General features: G+C 44.3%; 1 protein-coding gene across 1 annotated transcript in view; it reads left to right on the plus strand.

Annotated features, from left to right (window-relative positions):
- Positions 1–1,837, plus strand: part of blvra (biliverdin reductase A) — a 73,783-nt gene extending 71,946 nt beyond the window's left edge. The window contains exon 7 of the mRNA XM_083653898.1: positions 1,147–1,837. Coding sequence (XP_083510024.1) covers positions 1,147–1,402 — 256 coding nt within the window. The 3' untranslated portion in view covers positions 1,403–1,837. The remainder of the gene's footprint in view (positions 1–1,146) is intronic.
- The last annotated feature ends 23,667 nt before the right edge of the window (positions 1,838–25,504 follow it).

Raw genomic sequence — 25,504 nt, forward strand, 5'->3', positions numbered from 1 at the left:
TCGATAGTAGTAGGAATGCCGAGTCCGATTTGCAACACGAATACAGTTGTGAGAAGTCCGGGGAATACATTGATGTTAGCTAGTAGCTGATAGCGAGTTGTGCGGGGGTTAACGGTGGTGATCTCATGATGTTATTGTTGCTGCTGCCCCGATGCCGAGCGGGAGGCCAGCCGCGAGTTCCAGCAGTAGAGAGAGAGCGGATAGACTATCACTCACCTGCGGAGATGGCGACCCAGCCTGGCGAAGGAGTGGAGACTACCTCTCCAGGCGAGGGTTGGGCAGATGGTGTAGCTAGGCTAGCTGGCTAGTCGGCAGGCACGCAACGGGTCGGACATACAGCAGTAGGAGCAGGTGAGGGAAACAGTCCAAACAGTAGGGTTAGTTACGTCCAGGGGGGAATAGTAGGCCAGGGGTAGAAAGGCAGGCTTTGCAGTGGAGTCGAGTCTGGTGAGTCGAGTTAACCAAGCAGGCTAAAGTGAGAAAGATGAACCAAACGAGTGGAGAAAGCTAAACTAGACTAACAAACTGATCTAAAGACAGAGATGAGACAGAGATGAGTGGACACTGCACAGACGAAATACAGATAGTTTGGGATGCGGGTAGAAGCGGCAGTCAACAGCAAGATGCCAGCAGTACTCTAACCCGGAAAACAAACAGCAAACAGTTTATTTGAAGTTTTACGGTAAGCTAATGTTAGCTACTTTGAGGTTAGCACAGACAATTTCAGTTTACCGTTCAGGTTTCAATTAAGGTTAAATCCATATGCTTGTCCCTGGGTGCGAGCGCTGAATGCAGCCTAATCAAGGAAACGTTTAGAACAGCTGTGAAGCGGAGTCATATACACACAGTGAAGCGCCTGTGATGTTATCGTAAAATATCAGCACAGCTAGGATCCCTCTTGTCCAATCAAATTGCTTGGCTGGAACTGTTGTATAATGGTCATTAATGTTGTTATTACTATTACACTATGTTAAAATGGGAATGTTTTTTCTTCCTTGTGAAAAATATGATGTAACTATTAGCCGTTCGCTCATTCAGATGTACCATGGGGATCGGATAACTTGCTCACATTGCAAGACTATTTGTTTTCACTCTAAAATGTAATTATTTGATCATTAATCATAATTGAATGTGTATGCACACCAGGCCTCTAACATGGATCGAGGAACGTGGACCAGGCCTCCCAAGAGCCAAGAACATCAACTTTGCCTTTGACTCCAGCACCCTGAGCCAGATACCTCCAGCACCCAGGGAGCCTGTGGGCCTCTTCATGCAGGACCTGCTGCTCTTCTCTGGGAAGCTAGCATGCCAAGTGTCCCCTGACAAGCTCCACAGAGAGAAACAGAGGATTCTACACTGCCTGGAACTGGCTGAGAGGATACAGCAACTTTGCCAAGGTTAGACAGGAATAATTCACAAGGTATTTATAATGGTAAATGGTAAATGGTAAATGGCCTGCATTTATATAGCGCTTTTCAAATCAAATCACGGGAAGGCTGCATTTACCCACTATGCTTCTGCTAGCTGGAACAAATTGCCTGAAGACCTCAGATCTGCCCCAACCTTACTTACTTTTAAAAATAGACTAAAGACTTTTATGTTTACCGTCGCCTTTAACTGCTGACAGCTACTATGCAAACCCAATGAGTCCTCTATAAGTTTTAGCTCTTTCTGCAACTGCTGCGCCTGCTGCCTATTGCACTTTTTTATACTCTTTTTTTTTTTAAGTTTTGTTGTGATGCTTTTAAATGTCCATTTTATTTCTTCTTTTGGTTTATTTTCCTGTAATACACTTTTTATACTCTTTTTTTTAAGTTTTGTTGTGATGCTTTTAAATGTCCGCCCATTTTATTTTCCTGTCAACCATTTTATGTGAAGCACTTTGAATTGCCTCTGTGTATGAAATGTGCTATACAAATAAACTTGACTTGACTTGACTTGACTTTTATCCAAAGCGCTTTACAATGAGTAGATAGTCTACATTCACCCATTCATACACCGATGGCGGCAGGCTGCCACGCAGGGTGCCTACACACCATCGGGAGCAAGGAGGGTTGAGTGTCTTGCCCAAGGGCACAACGACAGCAGCTGGGAGGGAGCGGGGATCGAGCCGCCAACCCTTGCGTCATTGGCCGACCCGCTCTACCTCCTGAGCTAAAGCCGCCCCCTTATAATAATAATAAAGTTATTATAAGTATTATCATTATTATTAACTCATTGAGTGCCAGCCACTTTTGGAAAACGGATGCTCCCAGTGCCAGAGTTTCAGAGCGTTTTCAGTGATTTCTCGAGGCCCACAGAATATTGTGTGATATTACTATGTAAACACCGAACACGCCCAAAGAACGATGAGACTCTTCTATCATCAGCAAAAAAAAGTTTATTGATATCATTTTCCGTTCTTTAGTTATGAGCCACTGCTGGTGGGCATCAGATATTCTAGCTTGTGTTTGCCAATCCTGTCCTGCTCTCTGGGTCTGTCTGGGTCGGTGTTGTATGCTGCCCTGCGTGCCCCCACCCCCCCCCCCCCCCCCCTCAACTGCAAACCCCTCCTCCGTGGGTGTGTCTCTGGTGGCTCTCTGCTGAGTTTGCTCTGCACTGAAAAGTGCGCTACATCCAGCTTTTTTACAGCGTTCCGCGTGTATTTGTCACCGGCTCCCATCGCCCAGTTGAGAATAATAACAACTCCACAACTAATCATGCGGATGGGCTATCGCAGCGGACACGGAGGGGCTCAATTGTGGCAGCAGATTGGCTGCTGCAGGCACAGCTAACGTTATGCTTCATGCATATCGATGCATACCGATGCGATTTCCGTTTCCCCATGACTTCTCTCATTTTTCCTCGCCTTTCTCTAATCTGGAGAGCACTGTCGCCACCTAATGGGTCCGTAAAATAGCTTTTACACATTCAACATCCACCATACTTTCACAGGAGATGGATCAGGCTTTGATCCACGTCCCACCATCAAAAAACGCAATTGACGACTTTAGTCGTCATTGGCACTCTACGTTACTATCCGAATTGACGACTATAGTCGTCATTGGCACTCAATGAGTTAATATTTTTTTTTTTTTCTTATTAACATTTTTTTATTTTGAATAAAAAGGATACAAGACAAATATTGAATCATATGCTTGCCATCCAAGACTGCTGAAGTCACTCCCTTTTATTTATAATTTCGATCAGGTGGAGTCTCTATCAAGTAATATGATTGTATATAATACACTTTTAGTTTGGAGGGATGTGAGAAAATACTTAAATATTCCTAAATGTATTTCTCTTTGGTCCCCTATTGCTAGTCACACCCTCAGCGGCCACAGTGTCCCAGTTGGGAATCAAACCCAGGTCCTTCTGACGTGAGACAAGCGCTACCACTGCACAGTGTATAAAGCATTTTGGGGTCAATGTGACTGATTTTGATATTGAATTAATTAATAATGTAATCATGAAATAATGTATTTGAGATTTACAATATTTGTGTAATGGCAACTGTCCAGTCTGCAGAAGTGAGGTAATCATGTGTCTATAGTCTTGTTTATTTGATTAATGAATTAATTAAATAAAATCAAATTACAATGACAAGCATAGCCCTTAGACCTGCATGTATTTTATAATATTTAATATAATATAATGTTGTATAATATATATATATGGGGAAGAAAGTACACACTTTTGGTGCTATGATGACGTTTCTAACCTTTACAAACAGCCATAAGAAGAAGAAGAATGAATGCAAATAAATTCATACAATAGCATTCAAAAAAGCATACAGTCATTCAGGGTCTCAATCATTGAGGTACAGTATGAATGGAGAGAGCGTCCCTATCTCCTCCTTGTATGGTCTATTGAAGCCAAAATTTTCTCAGATCAGAGAACCAGATCTGAGACGATTCAGTAGCTCTTTTGGGTTGACTGAGCGCCCCCCCCTCTATCGCATCTAAACTTTCTTATGTAGAGCTGCTGTTTCTAGATTTGCGCACAGTGTGTTGTGTAGTCAATCCTCTCTAGCTCTGTAAATATGGTACTTTAAGTTCTAATATTTTTTGTCTTGCCAAAAGTAACCATGTAGATTCCTACTACGAGGTCAGTTTATCAAAATGAGGCCTGTACGGAAATCTGAATTTCGTTGTCGGAGATTGCTCCTAGCAGCCAGACTCCGGGGTGCTCTGGGTAACAAACCGTCATACAGGGGGAAATTATTATCCGATGAACTGATCTTTGCAGCTCTGTTGATTAGCTAATGTTTCCGTAGCATTTGATTAACGTTATGATTTAATTCATTTTGTAACTAATGTTTGGTGAAATCGAACTGAACCTTTGTGGAGTATTTTAATTTATAAAATACTCCACAATGCTGCGTTCCTCTGAGAAAGTCTGTATTCGTCCAGACTGCTTTCTCCTTTAAAGCAATAAAGGAGTGGAATAAGTTACCCAGTAATATAAAAAACTTTCCAACCTACAATAGTTTATATGGAAGGAAAGGAGGGCTTCGGCGTTCCTTAAAGTGAAAAAATGCTTACAGAAGGTGCTCTTTGGATGTTGGGGAAGGCATAGAGTTCATCAAAAAGGTTCCAAGGCACTCTTCTTCATTAAAAAGCTTTAATATAAGGCTAGTTCTTCATAGAACAGAATAAAACAGCCAACATGTTTCGGCCATAAGGCCTTCTTCAGGGCTAGTTGCCAACAGGCCCCCTGTTTGGGCAAATGTGCATGGGCACATGGGCACATGGGCAAATGTGACAATCGGCCAGGAGAATGGATATCACTTTGTAGTTAGTTAAACCCACAGGCATGCGCTGCGCTGCGCGGGGACGGGAGAGGCGCAACAGAGTGAAGCCTGTACCCCGCGGCCTCTCACCAGGCAAGACCGCGGCTTCACCAAAGACCCGCTGCGGCCTAGCGGAGCGCTGCAGCCTGCACTCAGCTACAGAGCTCCCTGAGCAGCGGACTTTTTTCTCTCTCAGACAATTGAACACCCGCCACGATTTTATTTCACCGGAGGCGAAGGCAGCAACACAAAAGACTGATGGAAATATACATAACAGAAGAGAAGGTAAGCCCACTAAACTGGTATGCAGCCGCCAGCATTGCATTGACAGTCAGTAGACAGAGTAAACACGATTCTGCCTGACCAATCAGTCGTCAACAATGTTTTCACGTCACCGTATGAACCCGGGTTCACAGAATAGAACCACGACGAGGCAGGTACGAAAAGTAGCACGACTCGACCCCAATACAACCCGGGCTGGGATCGTTTTTAGTGGTGGAATGAGACCATTTGGTGCTGCAGGGCACTCTGAGTATTGTGGTGACATGCACGATAAGCGGCGCTCCATACACAGCAGTACTAGGCTGGCCGATCTGGGATTTGACCTCCACAACATGGCGGCGGCGCAAACGTATCGCAGGAACGGGCCGAAGCTGTCAACGAGGTATCTACGCGTTTGTGCCAGGATGCCTTCAAGTGCACCTGGTTCATTTTAAAGGTATTTTTTAAGAGGAAAAAAGCATTTAGTCAGTGCTGCTTGAGTTTGAAAAGAAGTAAAACTACAGCATAATGTCCAGAGCAAGTGAGTGGGTGTGTTGATGACGTTGGGATTCTCTTAGTAACATCTCGCAACCCTTACCATCGCTCCAAACCAGGAGGGAGGAGGCTGCAGTGAAGCTGGTCAGGGACATGCACGACGAACAACACCCTCTGCATGACCTGCTACCTCCAACACGAGGCAGCTGCACTGCCAAGACACTGAGGAACCAGCACAAGCTGGCTGAACCCAAGGCCAAGACCAACAGGCTGAGAAACTCAACTCTGCATACTGCAGTTCGACTATATAATAAGACTCCTTAGTTGGCCGCACAAATAACAGCAATGCCATGACTGCTACCTGTCCTTGCTGCCCTGCCCTGAAATATTCTTAACCCTGTAATTGTTTTTGTATGTAGCCTATCTTTTTATATCTAGTAATTGTGTGATTTGTAAAGTTCTGCAGTTTTTCAGTGGGGCCCTGGCTTCACTGCAAGCATGAATTAATAAAATAAAATAAAATCGTTAAAAATTGCACTTTTACAAACCATTGATGTTGTGAGATTTCATTTAATGAATGGATAGTTAACGTTACCTTACTTGGCTGGATTATTTGGAAGAGAAAACACCAAATTGTGAGTAACAAGTAAAAGTTGAATGCTTCTTTTCGTCCCAGTCTGCCTGTCTGTCTTATATCGTGAAAATGCAACAAGATAATAGTGTTGCATTAAGCTATATATTCAATTGATAACTTTTATGAAGAGAAATACATTGAAAACGGGTCAGATATGACGTACCACAACCACTATTTTTACTACTTTTTGGTACATCGCCGCCCCACGTTTTTACTTCTGTTTAGTACAAAGCTTGAAGTTACACTATTGCAAATTCTTTGTTTTCAATATTGTTACGCTACTTTATACTATATTTTTGTTCTATGTTTACTACAGTATCTGCTTTTTCTCTCTGTCGCTTTGGATAAAAGTGTCTGCTAAATGGGGGTTGGAATTTTCTTTGCTACTCTATTTTCACTGAATTTAATGGTATTGTCGAGTAGGTCTGCAAGTAAGCATTTCATTGCAATGGCTGTATTTTTATTTTGTATTACTTTTTCCTGATTTCCTCCCCATTTTCTCCCCAACTGTACTTGGCCAATTTTCCCCCTGCTGACACATGCGCACTGCGCAGTTCCCAGCTGCTTCTTTTCACCTGACAGCAGGGATCTTCACCGGCATGGGAGAATCATGCTATTCCCAACAGTTCCCTTCCGCCCCGGAGCGACCAACCAGAGGAGCTAGTGCAGCAACCAGGACACATACCCTCAAACCGGCTTCCCCCCAGCAGACATAGCCAATCATGCCTGTATGGACGCCCAACCAAGCCGGAGATAACATGGGGGCGCGAACCTGCGACCCTCGTGTTGGTAGGCAGGGAATCTACCACTACACTACCCATTGCAAGTGCTGTAGTGGTAAAAAAAAAGTGGGTAAACTATACTTTTGAGGCAGCTTTCTCACACGGCACCGGCAGTGTAACTATAACTATATAAACTATAAGCTTCCGTGACCGATATACAAGACAAAATATGAGAGTAGAACAACTAAAACTGAATATAGCCCTATAAGGTATATCAGGGGGTGCCCCACATTTCTGAGTAGCCAGCCAGATAGGAAAAGTAGCTGGCTATGGGATGGGCCTTGGACCTTCAAGGGGGGTCCGGGGGGATTCTCCCCCGGAAGAAAATGTTGTACATTTTAAAGTAAAATTCATCAACCTGGTGCATTTGAGAGCAAAATGAAGAGGCTAAATCTATGAAGAACTACACACATCTCTAATGTGTTGTGACTTTACAAATAATTAGGCCTAAACAATCAATATAAAATGTATTTACACATTGTGCACAAATTGCATTATTGTGACAAATTTACAATAGTTAATATCCAGCCAGAATCATTGCAAATGGATGTTCAAAGTAACAGTTAGCAATAGCATTCAGTTAATTAATGCCTAATGACAGAGCAGTGCAAATTAATAACATTAGCTTGATTGAGCTCAGCACATCAAGCTTCAATCATTGCTACTTGACAACAATAATGTCAGGCATAATCTGACTAACTGCTTTCACAAGCAATTTACCATTTGTAACCTATATTCTTTGTTTTTTCGGGTTATTTGTGAAAAACTGACGAATCCATTCTGCTTCTTCTGCGTCAGAAATGGTCACGTTGTCTTAATTGCGTGAAGTGATTCAGTCCAATGATTCACTCTTCAGTTGTAAAACGGTAGGCCTATATGATTTTCCCCACTCCTGACGCACATTTTAACCAACATACGTTCAGCTCACTATGAGGTGGTCTCCAAATGCGCGTCTCCAAATGCGCATCGCTGCCACAATGGTTGTTTGTCTGGGCAGGCAAGCGCAGCTCGAGAAAGGCACCAACGTGACCGGGGCCGTGTAGCCTACCTTTCCCGCGGAGCGCTCCACAAGTAGTAGCCTACGGTTCGCGGAGCTCCTGGTCAGTGCCATGTGTCATCTTGTTTCTTTTGTTTTGGTGTGTGACGTGCTTGCCGTGGTCTCCGCATCAACGGAGTTTCCTACTCGAACTTTTTAAAACTCGTGCAATAATAAGTGCATAAACGATTGAATAAACTATCTTAAAATGTGCCTAAACGCTGCAGAGCATTGAAAAAGGTACCTAAACGGCATTTATGTGCGTTTAAGCTTCTGGCATACTCTTCGCGCACGCGCTGGAGGCGGGGCTCCACGGAGGGCGCGCGCACTCTGCGCGGGCCAACACAGAAGATAGTGAGTGCTCCAGAAATGGCGGCGATCAGTGCCAGGCAGTCTGAATGAAATTGAATGTAGCGTTCCCAATTCTATATATTAAATTCTAAAAAACGACCCTCAACATTTGGGAAGGCTAAGCCACACAACTAGTTCGTTATAATCGAACATCATGCTTTGAAGGCGACTTTACGACGGTGAGGACTCAATCACAGCAAATATCCGCTGATAGCCTACCACAGAGATCTCACAGGCACAGGCAGCAAAACCCGACGCGCTGATAGAAAAATCTCCATGGACGCGGCGCGCTGCGCTCAGGCCTCGCCCCCCGACATGCCCCGTGCGATGACGTCATAATCGCCGTGCGCCTATGCTTGGCTGGGCGCAAAGAGTATGCCAGAAGCTTTAGCCGCCACTACAGCCCTATGTACAAATACATTCGAACTTCAACTTGATGTGATCAGATAAATTCCAGGTTGTATCTTGGCATGACATGTATTTTAAGTTAGTCAAAGTAAAATTGCATTATCAGCAGTGTTGGGAGTAACTAGTTACTAAGTAACTAGTTACTGTAACTTAACTACTTTTTTCAGTAACTAGTAATCTAACTAATTACTTTTTCAAATTCAGTAACTCAGTTACAGTTACTAAAATAGTAACTGGGCTAGTTACTAGTTACTTTAGGACATGAAAATAACGGACAACTTCAGAGGATTACCCAGTTTCTGATGCTCAGACCTAGTCCGGGGAAAGAGCTGCAGCCAGAGTCCCAGAGGCTAATGACATTGATAGGGGCTATAAGCCTCCCCAATAAGTGAAGGTTCAATGCCACACTGTGGCACAGCAACACTAACATCATGTGTGCATTAATAACAATCGAAGCAGACTTTAAATGTAACGCAAAAGTTACTTTCCCTAGTAACTAATTACTTTGAAGTAACTGGTAACTTTAAAGTAATTAAATTACCTTTTGAGAGAAGTAACTAGTAACTGTAACTAATTACCAATTTTCAGTAACTTTCCCAACACTGATTATCAGCTATCTAAAACTTGGCATTGCTTCTCAATCGTTATACTCCTTGGCACTGTATGAAGTCATTCACTTAGAGAGAAAAGACAATGGAGTTTAGACACTCACAGGGCACCAGGGGGCAGCAAAATCCATTTTCTGTGTTGGTTATAGTCAAATGTCTTAAGATCATGAGAGCAGGAATCAGCGGCACAGGTAAGATGTGTATAGTGTGGTAGGTAGAAGGATTACACCAGAAGGAATCATTGAAGCTACCTTATAAATATATATAAACAGCTGCCATAACATGATGAAATAGAAATACTTGGCCTAACTCAAAGTACACGTTGAATTGTACACAAGCCATGGTAGTGCTACAACAAAGGCTTGTCAAGTTAGTCATACTTCCTCTCAGCATGTCATTTCCATGAACTCACACTGAGGAAGGCCTAGGGCCGAAACATGTATGTGCTGTAATGCTCCTGACTGAGGTAAATTAAATATTGAAAAGGACTTTTTGAGTGCTGGCTTTTTCTTCCTATTGACTCTGTACTCGTGCCGTGCACCGGACCTCTTTGTTTCACTCTCCGAGTGTGCTCGTCCTTCTCTACTTTTTGATTTCCATGAACTCATTATTTGTGTTTTTGAGCTACAGGTTTTTGTAGACTATTATAGACCATTTTCAAACTGGAAAACCTAAATAGAATGGAAGTTGGAAACCATTAAAGGATGGGTTTCCCGTGGGGAATATGAATATATATTAAATCTCACGCCCCTAAGGTTTTCGAATCCGTTGAAATTTTTGAAATTGGTTATTTACTGCCAAAGTTATCAACAGAAATCCACTCTGTGTGTGTGGGGGGGGGGGTGGTGGAGGGGAGGGGCGGGTGGGGGGACTCGAAATACTACATTTCCCACAATGCACTGGGCTCGCGTGGCCTTCGTTTCCATGCCCAACCCCTCAGGCATTTGGCTGATATCAAACTCCAGTAGGTGGCGGTAATGCACATATATGTTTGCCAACCGCCATAAAACTCAAAGAAGAAGAAGAAGAAGGCTTCGACAATAAAACATAGAGAAGAAGAAATAAATCGAAAATAAAATTGCCTCCAAATTGCACCAAATTTAAACAGAAGTATATATGTCGGGAGATGTCTTCATAAAAAAAAAATCATGCATTTTAAGGCATTTTCGTAGGAGTTAAGCGCATCTGATGTTGTAACTATTTTCTGTAAAAATGTGTAAAAACGGGTACATTGCTCAGCGTTGATTTCGTTACTTCAACCCACCTACTACTAAATGTAAAATTTGACGAGCTTTCCAATGCCGCCAGTCCCGTGTCGGTACGTGCTTCCGTTTCCGTGATCGGTCTCTTTGCAAGGAACTATAGAAAGCTAATATTAGCTACAGCAGGCTAGGTGGTTGAAAAAGATGGCTGCCTTTTTGTTTTTGGTCAAGGCCTCTGAAGGGGCGTGGAGGACCTCTAGAGGCGGGACCATGGCCAACAACAGTTGTAGTTCATAGGTGCACGACTTCCGCAAGGCGGGGATTGTCGCTCTGACGTGTTTTGTGTCAGAGCGACATGGAAATAATGTGATAGATGCTTGATAGGCATGGCAGTGAATAACCAATTTCAACGGATTCTAAAACCTTAGGGGCGTGAGATTTAATATATATTCATATTCCCCACGGTAAACCCATCCTTTAATGTTTGGGTTACACATGTGTTTACCCTGCATTTGAGACACAAAATGGCTGCCATGAAAAGGGCATATCATTACATCAATTCCATCCAATTCCTATATTCCCTCAACCTGTAACAATTAAAATGCAGTCATGTAAATATATAGTTTTCCACTGTGAAAATACTTAAAGTACCCCACAGCTTTTTCAAATAATAATTATAAATGAAAATACAATTGAAGTTGTGTAGGTCAGTGATTCTCCTGGAACCCCTAGGGGAAAAACAGGAACAATTTATTTTCACTATATAGAGAATGTATGACCAGTTTGGTCATGTGTTTCATACACTTTCTTTAACTAAACATCTACATGTTATCAGCTGGGGGACAAGTCTTATCAGATGGGGGTCTGTGGTCCAGTTTGTGTCAGTTTAGGGTCCTGGATGAGATAAGACGCTGAGAAGCACTGCTCAGTACCTTCTGCCCCAGAGGGTGCGCCCGCCCCGGGCCCACTCGTCAGTGGGCCCCCATCCAATTTCTTTTTCTTTTTTTTGCAGGCCAGGCCAGGCCAGGCTAGCCTGGGTAAACCCATCCCCCACGTGACCTGCTCTCAGACCTGTTCTCAGTCACTATGGTCTGGATTCCCACCATTGTTAAACGATTTCCTGCGGTTGTTGGCCCCCCCCCGATAGACCGCTCCATTACGCAACCGTCATCCAACCAGCTTTGTGCACAGAGCACATGCGCAGTGCAGCAGATGGCGTCATCGCTCTGCGACCTTTGTTGTTAGCAAGCGAGCTAACACTTTTCATTTCAGTACTGCTAGCACGCAAATGGTTACAACCAGCTACAAGAAGAGAGAACATCGCGTGACGGTGGTCAGGGAATGAAAGAGGAACAGGACGTGTCTACACGGACCCAAACCTCGATCCCTGCTGCAGATGGCCGCAGATCTGGAGAGATATTTGTGGCTGTGAAGAACAGTCATCATCTATACAGCTGCTGCCAACCTGATGAGGAAACAGGCGTGCTTGTTATGCTGGACACTGAATGCCAGACTGCAGACTTCATCCTCCAGTGCTGTTCGCCTCAGGACTTGAAGGGCTAACGTTGTACCATGGACTGTATACATTCTGTGCTAATAATGCTAGCATGCTAACATCCTTTTCACACACACACACTGAATATACCGAAATGCTAGATTTGATCATGGACTTAACGCTAATGTTAATAAAAACGGCCGCAGTCATAACGGTAAGGTGTGTTTGACCTAATTGAAATATTAACGTTCATGCCCTCACATTTCAGCGTGGTTACAGATAAACCTATTTAACGCTAGCTAGCTACAGTAGATTTTTGGAGGCGTTAATGTGAATGTCATGACGTAGTGAGCGTAGTATTATACTGTATATTATACATAATCCAGATGTAACCTAGCTATAGCTAGACGTTAAGAGGTTAGTGTGAATGCGACTGAGACCTGACATTACTGGCTTGATATCATATTCCAGATGCAACCTAGCTAGATAAGCTCCACACGGCTGTATGAGTAGCTACAATCAAATGTATCAAGCCTTGATATCATATTCCAGATCCAACCTAGCTAGCTAGATGTTAAGAGGTAGGAATATACCGAAATGCTAGACTTGATCGTGGACTTAATGTGAATCCAAAACGGCCACACTCATAACGTTAAGGTGTGTTTGACCTAGCTAGAAATATTAACGTTAATGCCCTCACATTTCAGCGTGGTTACAGATAAACCTATTTAACGCTAGCTAGCTACATTACTGGCTTGATATCATATTCCAGATGCAACCTAGCTAGATAAGCTCCACACGGCTGTATGAGTAGCTACAATCAAATGTATCAAGCCGATATCATATTCCAGATCCAACCTAGCTAGCTAGATGTTAAGAGGTAGGAATATACCGAAATGCTAGACTTGATCGTGGACTTAATGTTAATCCAAAACGGCCACACTCATAACGTTAAGGTGTGTTTGACCTAGCTAGAAATATTAACGTTAATGCCCTCACATTTCAGCGTGGTTACAGATAAACCTATTTAACGCTAGCTAGCTACATTACTGGCTTGATATCATATTCCAGATGCAACCTAGCTAGATAAGCTCCACACGGCTGTATGAGTAGCTACAATCAAATGTATCAAGCCGATATCATATTCCAGATCCAACCTAGCTAGCTAGATGTTAAGAGGTAGGAATATACCGAAATGCTAGACTTGATCGTGGACTTAATGTTAATCCAAAACGGCCACACTCATAACGTTAAGGTGTGTTTGACCTAGCTAGAAATATTAACGTTAATGCCCTCACATTTCAGCGTGGTTACAGATAAACCTATTTAACGCTAGCTAGCTACATTACTGGCTTGATATCATATTCCAGATGCAACCTAGCTAGATAAGCTCCACACGGCTGTATGAGTAGCTACAATCAAATGTATCAAGCCGATATCATATTCCAGATCCAACCTAGCTAGCTAGATGTTAAGAGGTAGGAATATACCGAAATGCTAGACTTGATCGTGGACTTAATGTTAATCCAAAACGGCCACACTCATAACGTTAAGGTGTGTTTGACCTAGCTAGAAATATTAACGTTAATGCCCTCACATTTCAGCGTGGTTACAGATAAACCTATTTAACGCTAGCTAGCTACATTACTGGCTTGATATCATATTCCAGATGCAACCTAGCTAGATAAGCTCCACACGGCTGTATGAGTAGCTATAATCAAATGTATCAAGCCGATATCATATTCCAGATCCAACCTAGCTAGCTAGATGTTAAGAGGTAGGAATATACCGAAATGCTAGACTTGATCGTGGACTTAATGTTAATCCAAAACGGCCACACTCATAACGTTAAGGTGTGTTTGACCTAGCTAGAAGTTAAGAGGTTAGCGTGAATGCGACTGAGACCTGACATTACTGAAGTGAATACAAGTGACCTATATTTTTCAATCCTGTCTTTGAATAAAAGTTGTACATTGTGTTATGCTTGAAAACCATGTCTTTGCTCCCTTATGTGTTCACAATTACAACAAATCTGTATGGTTTATCTGTTGTACATAAATTTGCAATGATGATCGACCACGTGAGATATCACAAGTAGCCTACTTTTATTAAAAAATAAAATGCAAAGAGAGGTTTCCTTCTCTAACTATTGGTGCGTTCACAAAATATTTCAGCGTTTCATAACTATAATAGCCTAATGTTACTGTAGCCTGGATGACGTCAGCTAATGCTACCCAGCCTTCCAGCGTTTATCTTCCATAATGCATTAAATCATAATCACAATGCGAAGACATTAGCTGATCACCACAGAGCTGCACAGACAAGTTTATCAGATAATTTCGCCGTAAAATGTGTCCAGGTGATCAGCTCTGAAGCCCCGGCTTGTATGGTCCGCTCAAATCCGATTTCGATATAGGTGTTATTTTGATCAATATTGTATAGCTGGCTAGACAGAGGAGTTTATCTGGAATCAGTGTGACAAGATCCCTGCTGCTAGCTTGTCTGCCTTTCTGTGTCAGAGTATCTAGCTACATTATCTGCATTACATGCTACACCATGCAAATATATTTCGATATAATTCAAACAATTAGCCCACTGTACTACTGGACTGTGTATTGCTGTGAATAAGTTAGATTTGATTGTGTAAAGTGTATCAGCTTTAAATATCCAATATATACAGCATTAAACAAACGACCAGCAGCATTCAAATGTGCAAAAACGTTATATTTATTGAAATGTGGTGATCTCATGTCACATTACATAATGTTATGCCCAAATGGTCTACTGCCCAGAAGCGTCACTTTACATGTTTGGTAGGGAATTATTTTAATTATGTTAAACCAGCGTTTATCTTCCATAATGCATTAAATCATAATCACAATGCTATGAAGACATTAGCTGATCACCACAGAGCAGCACAGACAAGTTTATCAGATAATTTCGCCATAAAATGTGTCCAGGTGATCAGCTCTGAAGCCCTGGCTTGTATGGTCCGCTAAAATCCGATTTCGATAACGCTAGGTGTTATTTTGATCAACAGACCTCAACCTCAACAGCTGTTTTCACTTGAATTTCCTCACGTAGTTGCATAGCCATATAGCTAGCCAGCTAGTAGCTAGCTCGGGAGCTATGCTTTAGAGAGGCCAAATGCTAACGGCTAGGTAGTGCTAAGCCGCTGCAGCTGTTACACGTCATTGACAAAGACGCACTCTCTGATTGGCCGATCACGGCAGGACTGATGTTGGCAGTCACGCCGTCACTCATTGGCTGCGGGGTGGCTGCGGGTCTGCGCGGGTCTTTCAATCGCCCCAGAAATCGATCTGAATGGCCCGGAGTCTAGACGCTAGTGACTGGGAACTGAGAGAGCAGGTCACGTGGTGGCTGGGTTTACCTAGGCTAAGGCCAGGCCACCGGGCATCGGCCCGACGTGCCCGATTATGCAGTCCGCGCCTGTCTGTGTGTGAGAGAGAGAGGGAGACAGGGGCAGACAGGGTGCTGTCTGTGACAGCCTGTCACTGTCCATTTGCGGTGGTGCTGAACCGAGGGCTGTGCCTCGGTGCTGAAACATCTGAAGAGGCCTGGCTGGCAACCTGTGTTTTTCTTTTTCTTCTTCAGAACAAGCTTGTCTGTAAAGTGGCTTCACTGTAGGCTTTCTTGGACATAATATTACTTGGTTCAATGAGTGACAAATTGTGTTTTCGGATATAGGGGCTATCAGCTATTTTACAGTTGTGACTTAAAATTATTATTTAATAAAGCCAGTGGTGTGAGTGTGAGAGGAATTCAATCAATAGACAATAACATTGGTGTGTTTACAATGAGATATTCCACTAAATATGGCTAAAACAGATTCAAACATGCAAAAAAGACACATTTCTCCTCGCCGCTGGCCTTAATTGAAAAGAAAAAAAAATTGGACGGGGGGCCCCCTAAGAGCTTCGCCCTCTCCGGGCTGATAGGGTCACTCTGCCCCTGGCACTGCTGTAGATATCCTGTCCACCTTCACAGTTGGGAGGACATGCACTGAGTCCTGGAGGTGATTTAATCCCAGGGTCTCATGTCAGACATGCTGGAGAGGGAGCCCCTCTGTAGGGGAGACCTGGACATCTTCTCACACTTTTTCTCTTCAATCTCTTGGTCTCAGTACATCACAGAAACTGGTTATATGAATAATGTAATGTAATAGAGTGGTTTCATTGCTGCCTTGTGGTTCTAAGATGCAAATGCACTTGCTAGTCTGCTATTTGCAACTCACAGGTTTACTTTATGGTTGGCCATTATTGAATGGTACAATATATCACATGAATCATCAACAAATGGCATGCTGGCGAGAAGAATTGTGATTATGAATTAAATTAAAACGGTGTAGGGCAGTGATGTGACATGTTTCCAACTTCACAACCTCCCATTTGATTAGGGATTAGGTAAATACTTCGGAATTCAAATTTGTCCATGATCTCGAAATCAAATAAATATCAGCTGTGTTTTTAGCATGCTAGGTTTATAGCTAGTGAAGGCTTATCTCTGCTCTGCCCCGGATGTGCTTTCAACTTGCCCTGATGTGAAAGGGCATCACAGGGACTTGCAGCAGCGAGGGTCTGTTGTGTAACTTAACCTATAGCCCACTGTAGCTAAACACCGCAGATATTTATCTGATTTCGAGATTATGGACAATTCATTTGAATTCGATGGCTGCACGTATTTATTTGAGCCGGTCCGGAATAACGTCATGGATTACACCTGAGCAGCGGTGGAATGGGAGCTTCTATATCTCTACCAATCTGACAGACAGCAAACCACAGGCTGCGGTCAAAACAGATTAACGTTTCCGCGCTTGGTTACCAAACCGAAATTATCGGGTGACATTTTTATATTATATAAAATTCTTATATTCACAAGCGTGAGGGCCAACTGTGTGTGTGTGTGTTGTGTGTGTGTGTGTGTGTGTGTGTGTGTGTGTGTGTGTGAGTGTGATGCCCACAAGTCATTTTTTGCAAGTCTTTGAGCTCAAGTCTCAAGTCTTTGAGGGGCAAGTGCAAGTCAAGTCTTCGGTCACAAGTCCAAGTCTCAAGTCTCTTATGGATGAGCGTTCTATCATCTGCTGCATACCATCCGGTCTGCTTAGAACACTGCATAGCTAAAACGAAGGAATTCAAAGCATGTACTGTATTGTCCTCACTCCTTTTGGGCACTGCGCTTGGTGTCATCTTGGCGCAAACCTCTATAATAGGCGTGTTTATGCCCAAAAGTATTCACAGGTGTGATCATGTCTGAAAAATATCAACTGTATGGAATGGTGGTGAGGGTGGGTGCAGCTCAGGTCTAAGGCCTGGTTCCAGGTAGGGCCCAACACAATGGCCTGTCGGCCAGGACAGAAGACAGCAGAGGCTTGGATTCCAACACCAGTAATATTTATTGTGACACCATATGTTGTTGATGCTGCTGGTTCGTAATCATTTACACAGCAAAGGTGAAGGTGTGGAATCCAGTGGAGGCCAGCCAGCTTGTGCTACTATGGTTTGCAGCAGAAGGGATTTGCCACAGGTGATGTGACTGGCCTTATTAGCTCTCGGGCTCCGCCCATCCAGAGAGCAGTGAAGGGAAGCAGTGAGGAGGCAATTGGAGGAATAGGAAATGAGGGGATTTTCTACAGCCGCCCCTCAAATTGGTGAACCAGATTTGATTTGAAAGAAAATCATTCGATGTGATGAAGAGGGTCCGGATCATCATCCTTGGTCTCTATACGAGGAACCAACCACTCCAGCCGCCCCATGAGGAGGAGATAGGGAGTTACTGGGTCAGGGTTCAGAAAATCCAGGGTTAGCTGTAGGAGGAAAGGCTGCCATACATCACCCAAGGGAGAGGGGTGTCCCGCCGCCCCATGAACACAAATTTTGGGTTCACAAGCTCCAGGTCAGGCAGGATGGCTGAAAGGCACCACGGGTCCGGAGGGCGTCCAGGGGGGAGGTCAGAAGGGTGGTGAAACCCTGGACGATGGCCCAGACGCTGATGACCCAGGTAGCAGCACCCTTCCGGAGGCCGACCTGGATGCTGGTGGTGGAATGGTGCCACGGTAGGTCGGCGCCGAGGGATGGGTGCCAAGGGAGCAGATGGAGGTGCGGGGGCCACCCGAGCAGGAGGTCTAAGGGGCACTGGGACTAGAGCCGGGGGGGCCACCGGTGCAGGGGGCACCTGGACTGGTGCCAGGGGGGCCACCGGGACTGGCAGTGCAGGGGGCACCGGGACTGGTGGTGCGGGGGGCACTGGGATCTGAGGAGGAGGCGCAGGGAGCACCTGAGGCTGAAGAGGAGGCGCAGGGAGCACCTGAGGCTGAGGAGGAGGCGTCTGGAACACCTGAGGCCAAGGAGGTGGCGCAGGGAGCACCTGAGGCTGAGGAGGAGGCGTCTGGAACACCTGAGGCCAAGGAGGTGGCGCAGGGAGCACCTGAGGCTGAGGAGGAGGCGTCTGGAACACCTGAGGCCAAGGAGGTGGCGCAGGGAGCACCTGAGGCTGAGTAGGAGGCACCTGGAGCACCTGAGGCTGAGGAGGAGGCACCTGGAGCACCTGAGGCTGAGGAGGAGGCACCTGGAGCACCTGAGGCTGAGGAGGAGGGGTCTGGAGCACCTGAGGCCGAGGAGGTGGCGCAGGGAGCACCTGAGGCGGAGGAGGAGGCGCAGGGAACACCTGAGGCGGAGGAGGTGCTGGGAGCACCTGGAGCGAAGGAGGCGCAGGGAGCACCTTAGGCTGAGGAGGAGGCGCCTGGAACACCTTAGGCTGAGGAGCAGTCAAAGCAGCAGGAGGCTGCTGGTAAGGAGGTCCAGTTGCAGCAACTTGAGGTGATGGAGCAGTCAAAGCAACAGGAGGCTGCTGGTAAGAAGGTCTAGTTGCAGCAACTTGAGGTGGTGCAGTGTTCGAAGGAGCAGGAGGCTGCAGGTAAGAAGGTCTAGTTGGAGCAACTTGAGGCGATGGAGCATTCAAAGGAGCAAGAGGCTGCATGTAAGGAGGTCTAGTTGCAGCAAATTGAGGTGGAGCATTCACAGGAGCAAAAGGCTGCCTGTAAGGAGGGGCAGGAAGATTCCCAGCAGTTTGAGAATACACATGAGCCTGTGCATAGGAAGGGTTAACTAAGTCAACTGCTACCGATCTGACAATGTTCACCTTAGGCAGAGGCACTGTCTGGTAAGAAGGAGCTTGGAGAGAAGGCGCCGGTATAGAGACAATATGACTTAACTTGGGCCTTGCTGACTTCAAAGACCCAGGGGCTGAAAGGGAGCAAAAGCGACCAGGTGGAGGTGGTGAACTAAGATTAAAGTCACTACGAGTCCTGAGTATGTTATGCAGTTCTTGGCCTAAAAAAGGGGGGTTGTAATACCTGCAGGGTCCCAGGTTCAAGGAAGGGGATGTCCGTGAAGAGTTAGATGTTGAGCATATTTCTCTCATCCAGTCCATCCTCTGTCCCAGGCCCATGATCATGTCCTTAATTTGCTCCATGTCTCCTTTTGTGGTGGTATTTGGGTGAAGTGGATGGTGTTCAGTGGTAACAGAACTTTCCACATTTGCAGATGTAGGCGTCCGAGTCACTTCAGCAGGAGGCTCTGAGGGCTGATTGATGACATGTGGCTCTGCAGGTTGATGAATGGCAGGATTGGGAGGCCGGGGGGGGAATGAAGTCTGGTAGTCTGCCAGATATACAGGTGGCTGGTGAGAACGGGCTGGCCTCGTGTTTGATGGTGTGCTGTTGTCCATTGCATTGGCCATATCCGCCGAAGAAGGACCATGAAAAATATCAACTGTATGGAATGGTGGTGAGGGTGGGTGCAGCTCAGGTCTAAGGCCTGGTTCCAGGTAGGGCCCAACACAATGGCCTGTCGGCCAGGACAGAAGACAGCAGAGGCTTGGATTCCAACACCAGTAATATTTATTGTGACACCATATGTTGTTGATGCTGCTGGTTCGTAATCATTTACACAGCAAAGGTGAAGGTGTGGAATCCAGTGGAGGCCAGCCAGCTTGTGCTACTATGGTTTGCAGCAGAAGGGATTTGCCACAGGTGATGTGACTGGCCTTATTAGCTCTCGGGCTCCGCCCATCCAGAGAGCAGTGAAGGGAAGCAGTGAGGAGGCAATTGGAGGAATAGGAAATGAGGGGATTTTCTACAATGTCCATCCCCCTTAAAAGCCACAGCGTCACGTCTGTGACAGCAGCTTCCTTCTCGCTGAGTGGGCAAGCAGAGGGACCCGCGTTGCCAGATGTACGATAATTATCGTATTTGTACAATAATTTCGACCTCTGTACGATCAATAATCCCAAAATCCCCCAAATGTACGATAATTTGATCATTTTGTGACACAGTTGTAATCAATCTAATCCTACGTCTATCTGTTTATAGAACTGAACAGTCACATGACATTTTGCCTCAGAAGTGAGTTTCCCATTCATTTTCTCCCTAGACATTTAGAAAAATCGGTAACACTTTACAATAACGTACACAAATACTGTAGTAGTTACTAGTAAACTAATCATTAACTAATAGTTAGTTAATGAGTAGCTAAGGAATAATTTGTCATTAGTCAATCACTAGTTAATCATAGTTAATGAGTAGGTAGTCATTAGTTAATGATTAGTATCTAAGTTCCTGAGTAGAGTAGTTAATCAATACTTAATGATTACTAAATGTCAGCTCGTGAATATAGTAGTTAATCATTGGTTACTGATGAGTCGGTCAGTTCCATGAGTAGAGTAGTTAATCGTTCGTTAATGATTAATAAATGTCAGTGCGTGAATATATTAGTTAATCATTAGTTAATCATTAGTTAAGGTCACATTGTGAGTATAGTAGTTAATCATTAGTTCATGATTAGTTGTTAGTTCCTTAGTAGATTAATTACTCATTAGTTAATGGTTAGTCAATGATCAGTTTGTGAGTATATAGTTAATTGTTAGTTACTCATTACTTAATTATTACCTGTCGTGGGTGTAGTATGTCGTATGTCGTGTGGTAATGATTCAGTACTCATAAACTACTGAGTATGATGCACCACTTTACAATAGGGTACACAAAAAGACTAACTAATAGATAGATAATAATTCAGTAATAATTCAGTATTCATAAACTACTGAGTATGATGCACCACTTTACAATAGGGTACACAAAAAGAGTACCTAATGGACATACCCAGCTGTCAGTAGACTGCTTCTGAGGAAGGCGAGAGCTATTGCCGAAACTGTCAAGGTAAAAACATCTAATAAACCTATATGTCTGAACACAAGAAAACAAAAACTGTCTAATTGTTACGAAGACATGATGAACGTAATTGAACTATAACAATATATGATTTAAAATAGCATCTCAGTATGACAACACTCACTAACACATTACATTCAGGCGATGTCTTGTCACACACATGGTATATGAGTCAGCTTGGGGGAAAACGCGGTGCTGGCGGAGATCTGGGCCCCGTTCCAATACCCATACTTGTACTTCTTTCTTGTAGTATGTACTGCCGCTGCCCTCACAAAGTATGGATTGTAGTGTGCAGCATGCATGCAAAATGCATACTATTGGGACACACTACATCTGTCGTCACGTGAGCTTCCTGAACTCCGACCTCTTGCTCACTTCCGCCGATGTCCGCAGCGCCACATTTGAGTTTTATTTTATTTTATTCAATAAACAAAGTCTGGCAGTAACAAACAGTACATTATACAAAAAATTCAGACTAAACATTTACAAAATTGGAACAGACAATCAAATAAACAAAATAAAATAAATAAAACAAAAACATTAAGTCAGAGATCTAAACAGGAATCAAGATATGCATGTTTTGGTACACACCATGCTTGTTTGGTTTTAACATATTTCAAGGCTTTCTTAAAGTTAATTATCTCATTCATGAACACGCAGCTCAGTCAGTGCGACGTAACTCCAGTAGCTGGCGGTAATGCACAAAAAGTTGTTTGCCAACCGCCATAAAACATTAGAAGAAGAAGAAGAAGCCATAACTTCCTGCTGCGCAAAGGATTGTGGGGAAGTTTGGCTGAAGCAGCATGCATCGATGCATACTCCGAAATAGGAGCTGATGTAGTACAACATCCTGGTACTCTTGGCATACTGCATCTGACATACTATGTATTGGGACATACTAAATCTTTTTTTGCCTACTAAATAGTATGGAAGTATGGGTATTGGAATGGGGCCCTGCACTCCACCGAGTGCACTTTTCTAGTTTGTTTGTTTGTTTGTTTGTTTCCATTTTTGTCCAACTGATGATGTCATAGGAGCCATTGTGACACCACTGATGTCATCAGTGATGTCATAATACTGATGATGTCACACACACACAGCATGTAAACTTAAAGACGACCTGAACCATGTGGCGTGAGGCTCGGAGACGTATCAGACTGAAAACCATCTGAAAACAAATCTTGTATGAGATGACAGAGAGTTGAGAGGCGGGCATAGCGTGTCGATGATTTGATTTGACAATTCTGGGGACTGGATTCGGCGTTGACCAATTACGTGTTCTGCCCCCAAATCGAGTGGGATTCAACGTGTTGTGGCACTACCTACGCAAGTGGGATCCGCAGAGAAGCAGGCTGCTTCCCTGTGGACCGGAGCGGAGAATCCGATGCATGAGTGCTGCCTGCCTGCCTGGAATCTCCGAGGGGCCGGGGTAAGACGTTAACGTTATTCCTGGAATGCAAGTTTAAGAGCCAGTTTATGTCTTTGCATTCTACATCAAATTAAGACATTACAGTTTGTTTTATGTTAACCTTTTTTTCTGTATGTTGTTACATACCTATTGGTCAAGTTATTAGTTAGTTTATGGCAGTGACACTCAACTTGCGGCCCTCGGGCCGCGATGGAATTGGAATTTATTTTACAGTGCACCTTAACGCAACATGCAAGATACCTGCTGAATAAGTGTCCAAATGTTCATGTCATTCTGGCCAATACTCCACTTCTGTTATAGCATTTCAGTCTGGAATATGGATTATCTTTCAATAATCTATGATTTAGCTGCTAAATTGTCAAATACCGTCGTCTGCTCGCTACCCAGGTACTTATGTACTTAACCTAACTACTTAACCGGTGTGCACAACTTTGTCAGACTAAACTCCGGCTGACACCCCAAAAACCTACAATCCTCTACAGAAAAATGTATATTGTTTGTTTATTAACTGGCCCCTGGCCTTCTATCATTTCACGAAAGTGGCCCCCGGGCAAAGCAAGTTGAGTATCCCTGGTTTATGGGATAGAAATTCTGCCAGGTTACAGGCACGAGACGGCCATTTTGCCTGCAGAAATTTCTCCTCGAAATGAAGATTGATTGACAGCTGCCATGTCATGATATGATTGGTTGAAATGGGGTTGAAAGCTGATGTGACATCAGCAAACTAGATTACTGTTATGAATGAAATCTTGATGTGAAAAAGTGTGAAAAACTAAATAAAGTTGATTTTAGTGATTTTCTTGCACACATTATTAAATAGGTGCACTGAATACCCAGGTATGTGAACTAAAAAAATAAAAAGAATTGGGTTCAGCTCATCTTTAAGGGCAATAACATTTTTCGAGCAACACACACACACACCCACGTGTGTGCGCCAATAGAGCAGGCGAGGCCACGCTGCAGCCGAGCTGCAGGCGAGCTGCGAGCTGCGAGCTGCATATGCAAGCTGTAGGGCCAGCTCGGCGAGCTGCAGGGCGGGCGAGGTCGCGCAGCAGGCAAGCCTAGGAATGCCTAGTCTTCTTTATTATATAAAATTGACAAGTGGGTCATCTCTGTCTGTTTAAATTTTTGTCCCACTGATGATGTCATAGGAGGCATTGTGACATCACTGATGTGATCAGTGATGTCATAAGACTGATGATGTCATAAGAGAAAAATCATCTTATGACATCACTGATGATGTCATAAGACTGATGATGTCATAAGAGAAAAATCATCTAATGTCATCACTGATGTCATAGGCACTGATGTAAACTTAAGGGGCACACACACACAAACACACACCCGCGCGCATGTGTAAACTTAAGGGCAATAATATTTTGTGAGCAACACACACGCCCGCGTGCGTGTGCCAATAGGGCAGTCGAAGCCACGCATGCAGCAGCCGAGCTGCGTATGCAAGCTGCAGGGCCAGCTTGGCGAGGTGCAGGCCGGGCGAGCCTAGTTTAACCAAAATCCCCATACAACTAGAATGACCGCACTGCGGATATATGCTTCTGCCAACAAGTGAGCAGTCAACATCCATGTCTGTCCAGACTTTGACGTTTGAGCCAAATGTAAAAAAAAATCTGTCAAGGCGCTACTGAGATATTGCGTTAACGAGCTTGAAAATGGCGTTTGTGAGGTCACAGTGACCTTGACCTTGACTTAATCAGTTCATCCTTGAGTCCACATGGACGTTTGAGCCAAATGTAATGAAATTCAGTCAAGGTGTTGCTGAGATATCGCGTTAACGAGGTAGAAAATGTCACTCGTGAGATCACAGTGACCTTGAACTATGACCTTTGACCACCAAAATCTAATCAGTTCATCCTTGAGTCCAACTGGATGTTTGAGGCGAATGTGATGAAATTCCCTCAATTTCCAGATATATTCCTGAGATATCGTGTTAACGAGCTAGAAAATGACGTTTCTGAGGTCACAATGACCTTGAACTTTGACCTTTGACCACCAAAATCTAATCAGTTCATCTTTGAGTCCAAGTGGACGTTTGAGCCAAATTTGACGAAATTGCGTGAAGGGATTCCTGAGATATCGCGTTAACGATCATAAGACGGACGGACGGATGGACAACCCGAAACCATAATCCCTCTGGCTCGGCTATCGCCGGCGGATGTATAAAAATCCATCACTTGTACACATGAGAGCCGGATGTGCTAACATCCAGGTCTTCTGGACTCATTCCTGTGGTACTCTATTTCTTTCTGTCGATTTGATATGACTGGACGACGTCCTCCAGACTCTCAGAATCCCGTGATTGACCAATCAAAGGTAATAAACAAAGCCATGTAATAAAGGGACTGTGATTGGCCCAGCTGTCTTCAGACTGGTGGAAATGTGTCTGAATAGGAGGCTGCGGGCCTGATGCATCTGCCAGTGGTAAGAAAACATAAGCCGATTGATCAGGTTCCCAGGCTACAGGCTAGCCATGTGTGCTAATTGAAACAAAATTAATTGAACAAACAGGAAGTGACCGTCCCCCCTGCCGCACACAGTGCATGACTTGGAGAAGCTTGATCTGGAGCTGTCCTTGGTGATGAACTGCCCAATCCAATTAGCCCCTCCCCCGCCTCTCTCTGCTTCTCTCTCTCTGCCTATCTCTCTCTCCCACCCTCTCTCTCTGCCTATCTCGCTCACCCCCCCCCCCCCTCTCTCTCTCTCTCTTTCTCTCTCTGTGTATTTTTACATGCTGGTGGTAGTGGTGTCTCCAGGGCACCGGGTGTGTGGT

The sequence above is a fragment of the Poromitra crassiceps genome, assembly GCF_964638095.1.
Source record: "Poromitra crassiceps genome assembly, chromosome: 17".
NCBI classification, from domain to species: Eukaryota; Metazoa; Chordata; class Actinopteri; order Beryciformes; family Melamphaidae; genus Poromitra; species Poromitra crassiceps.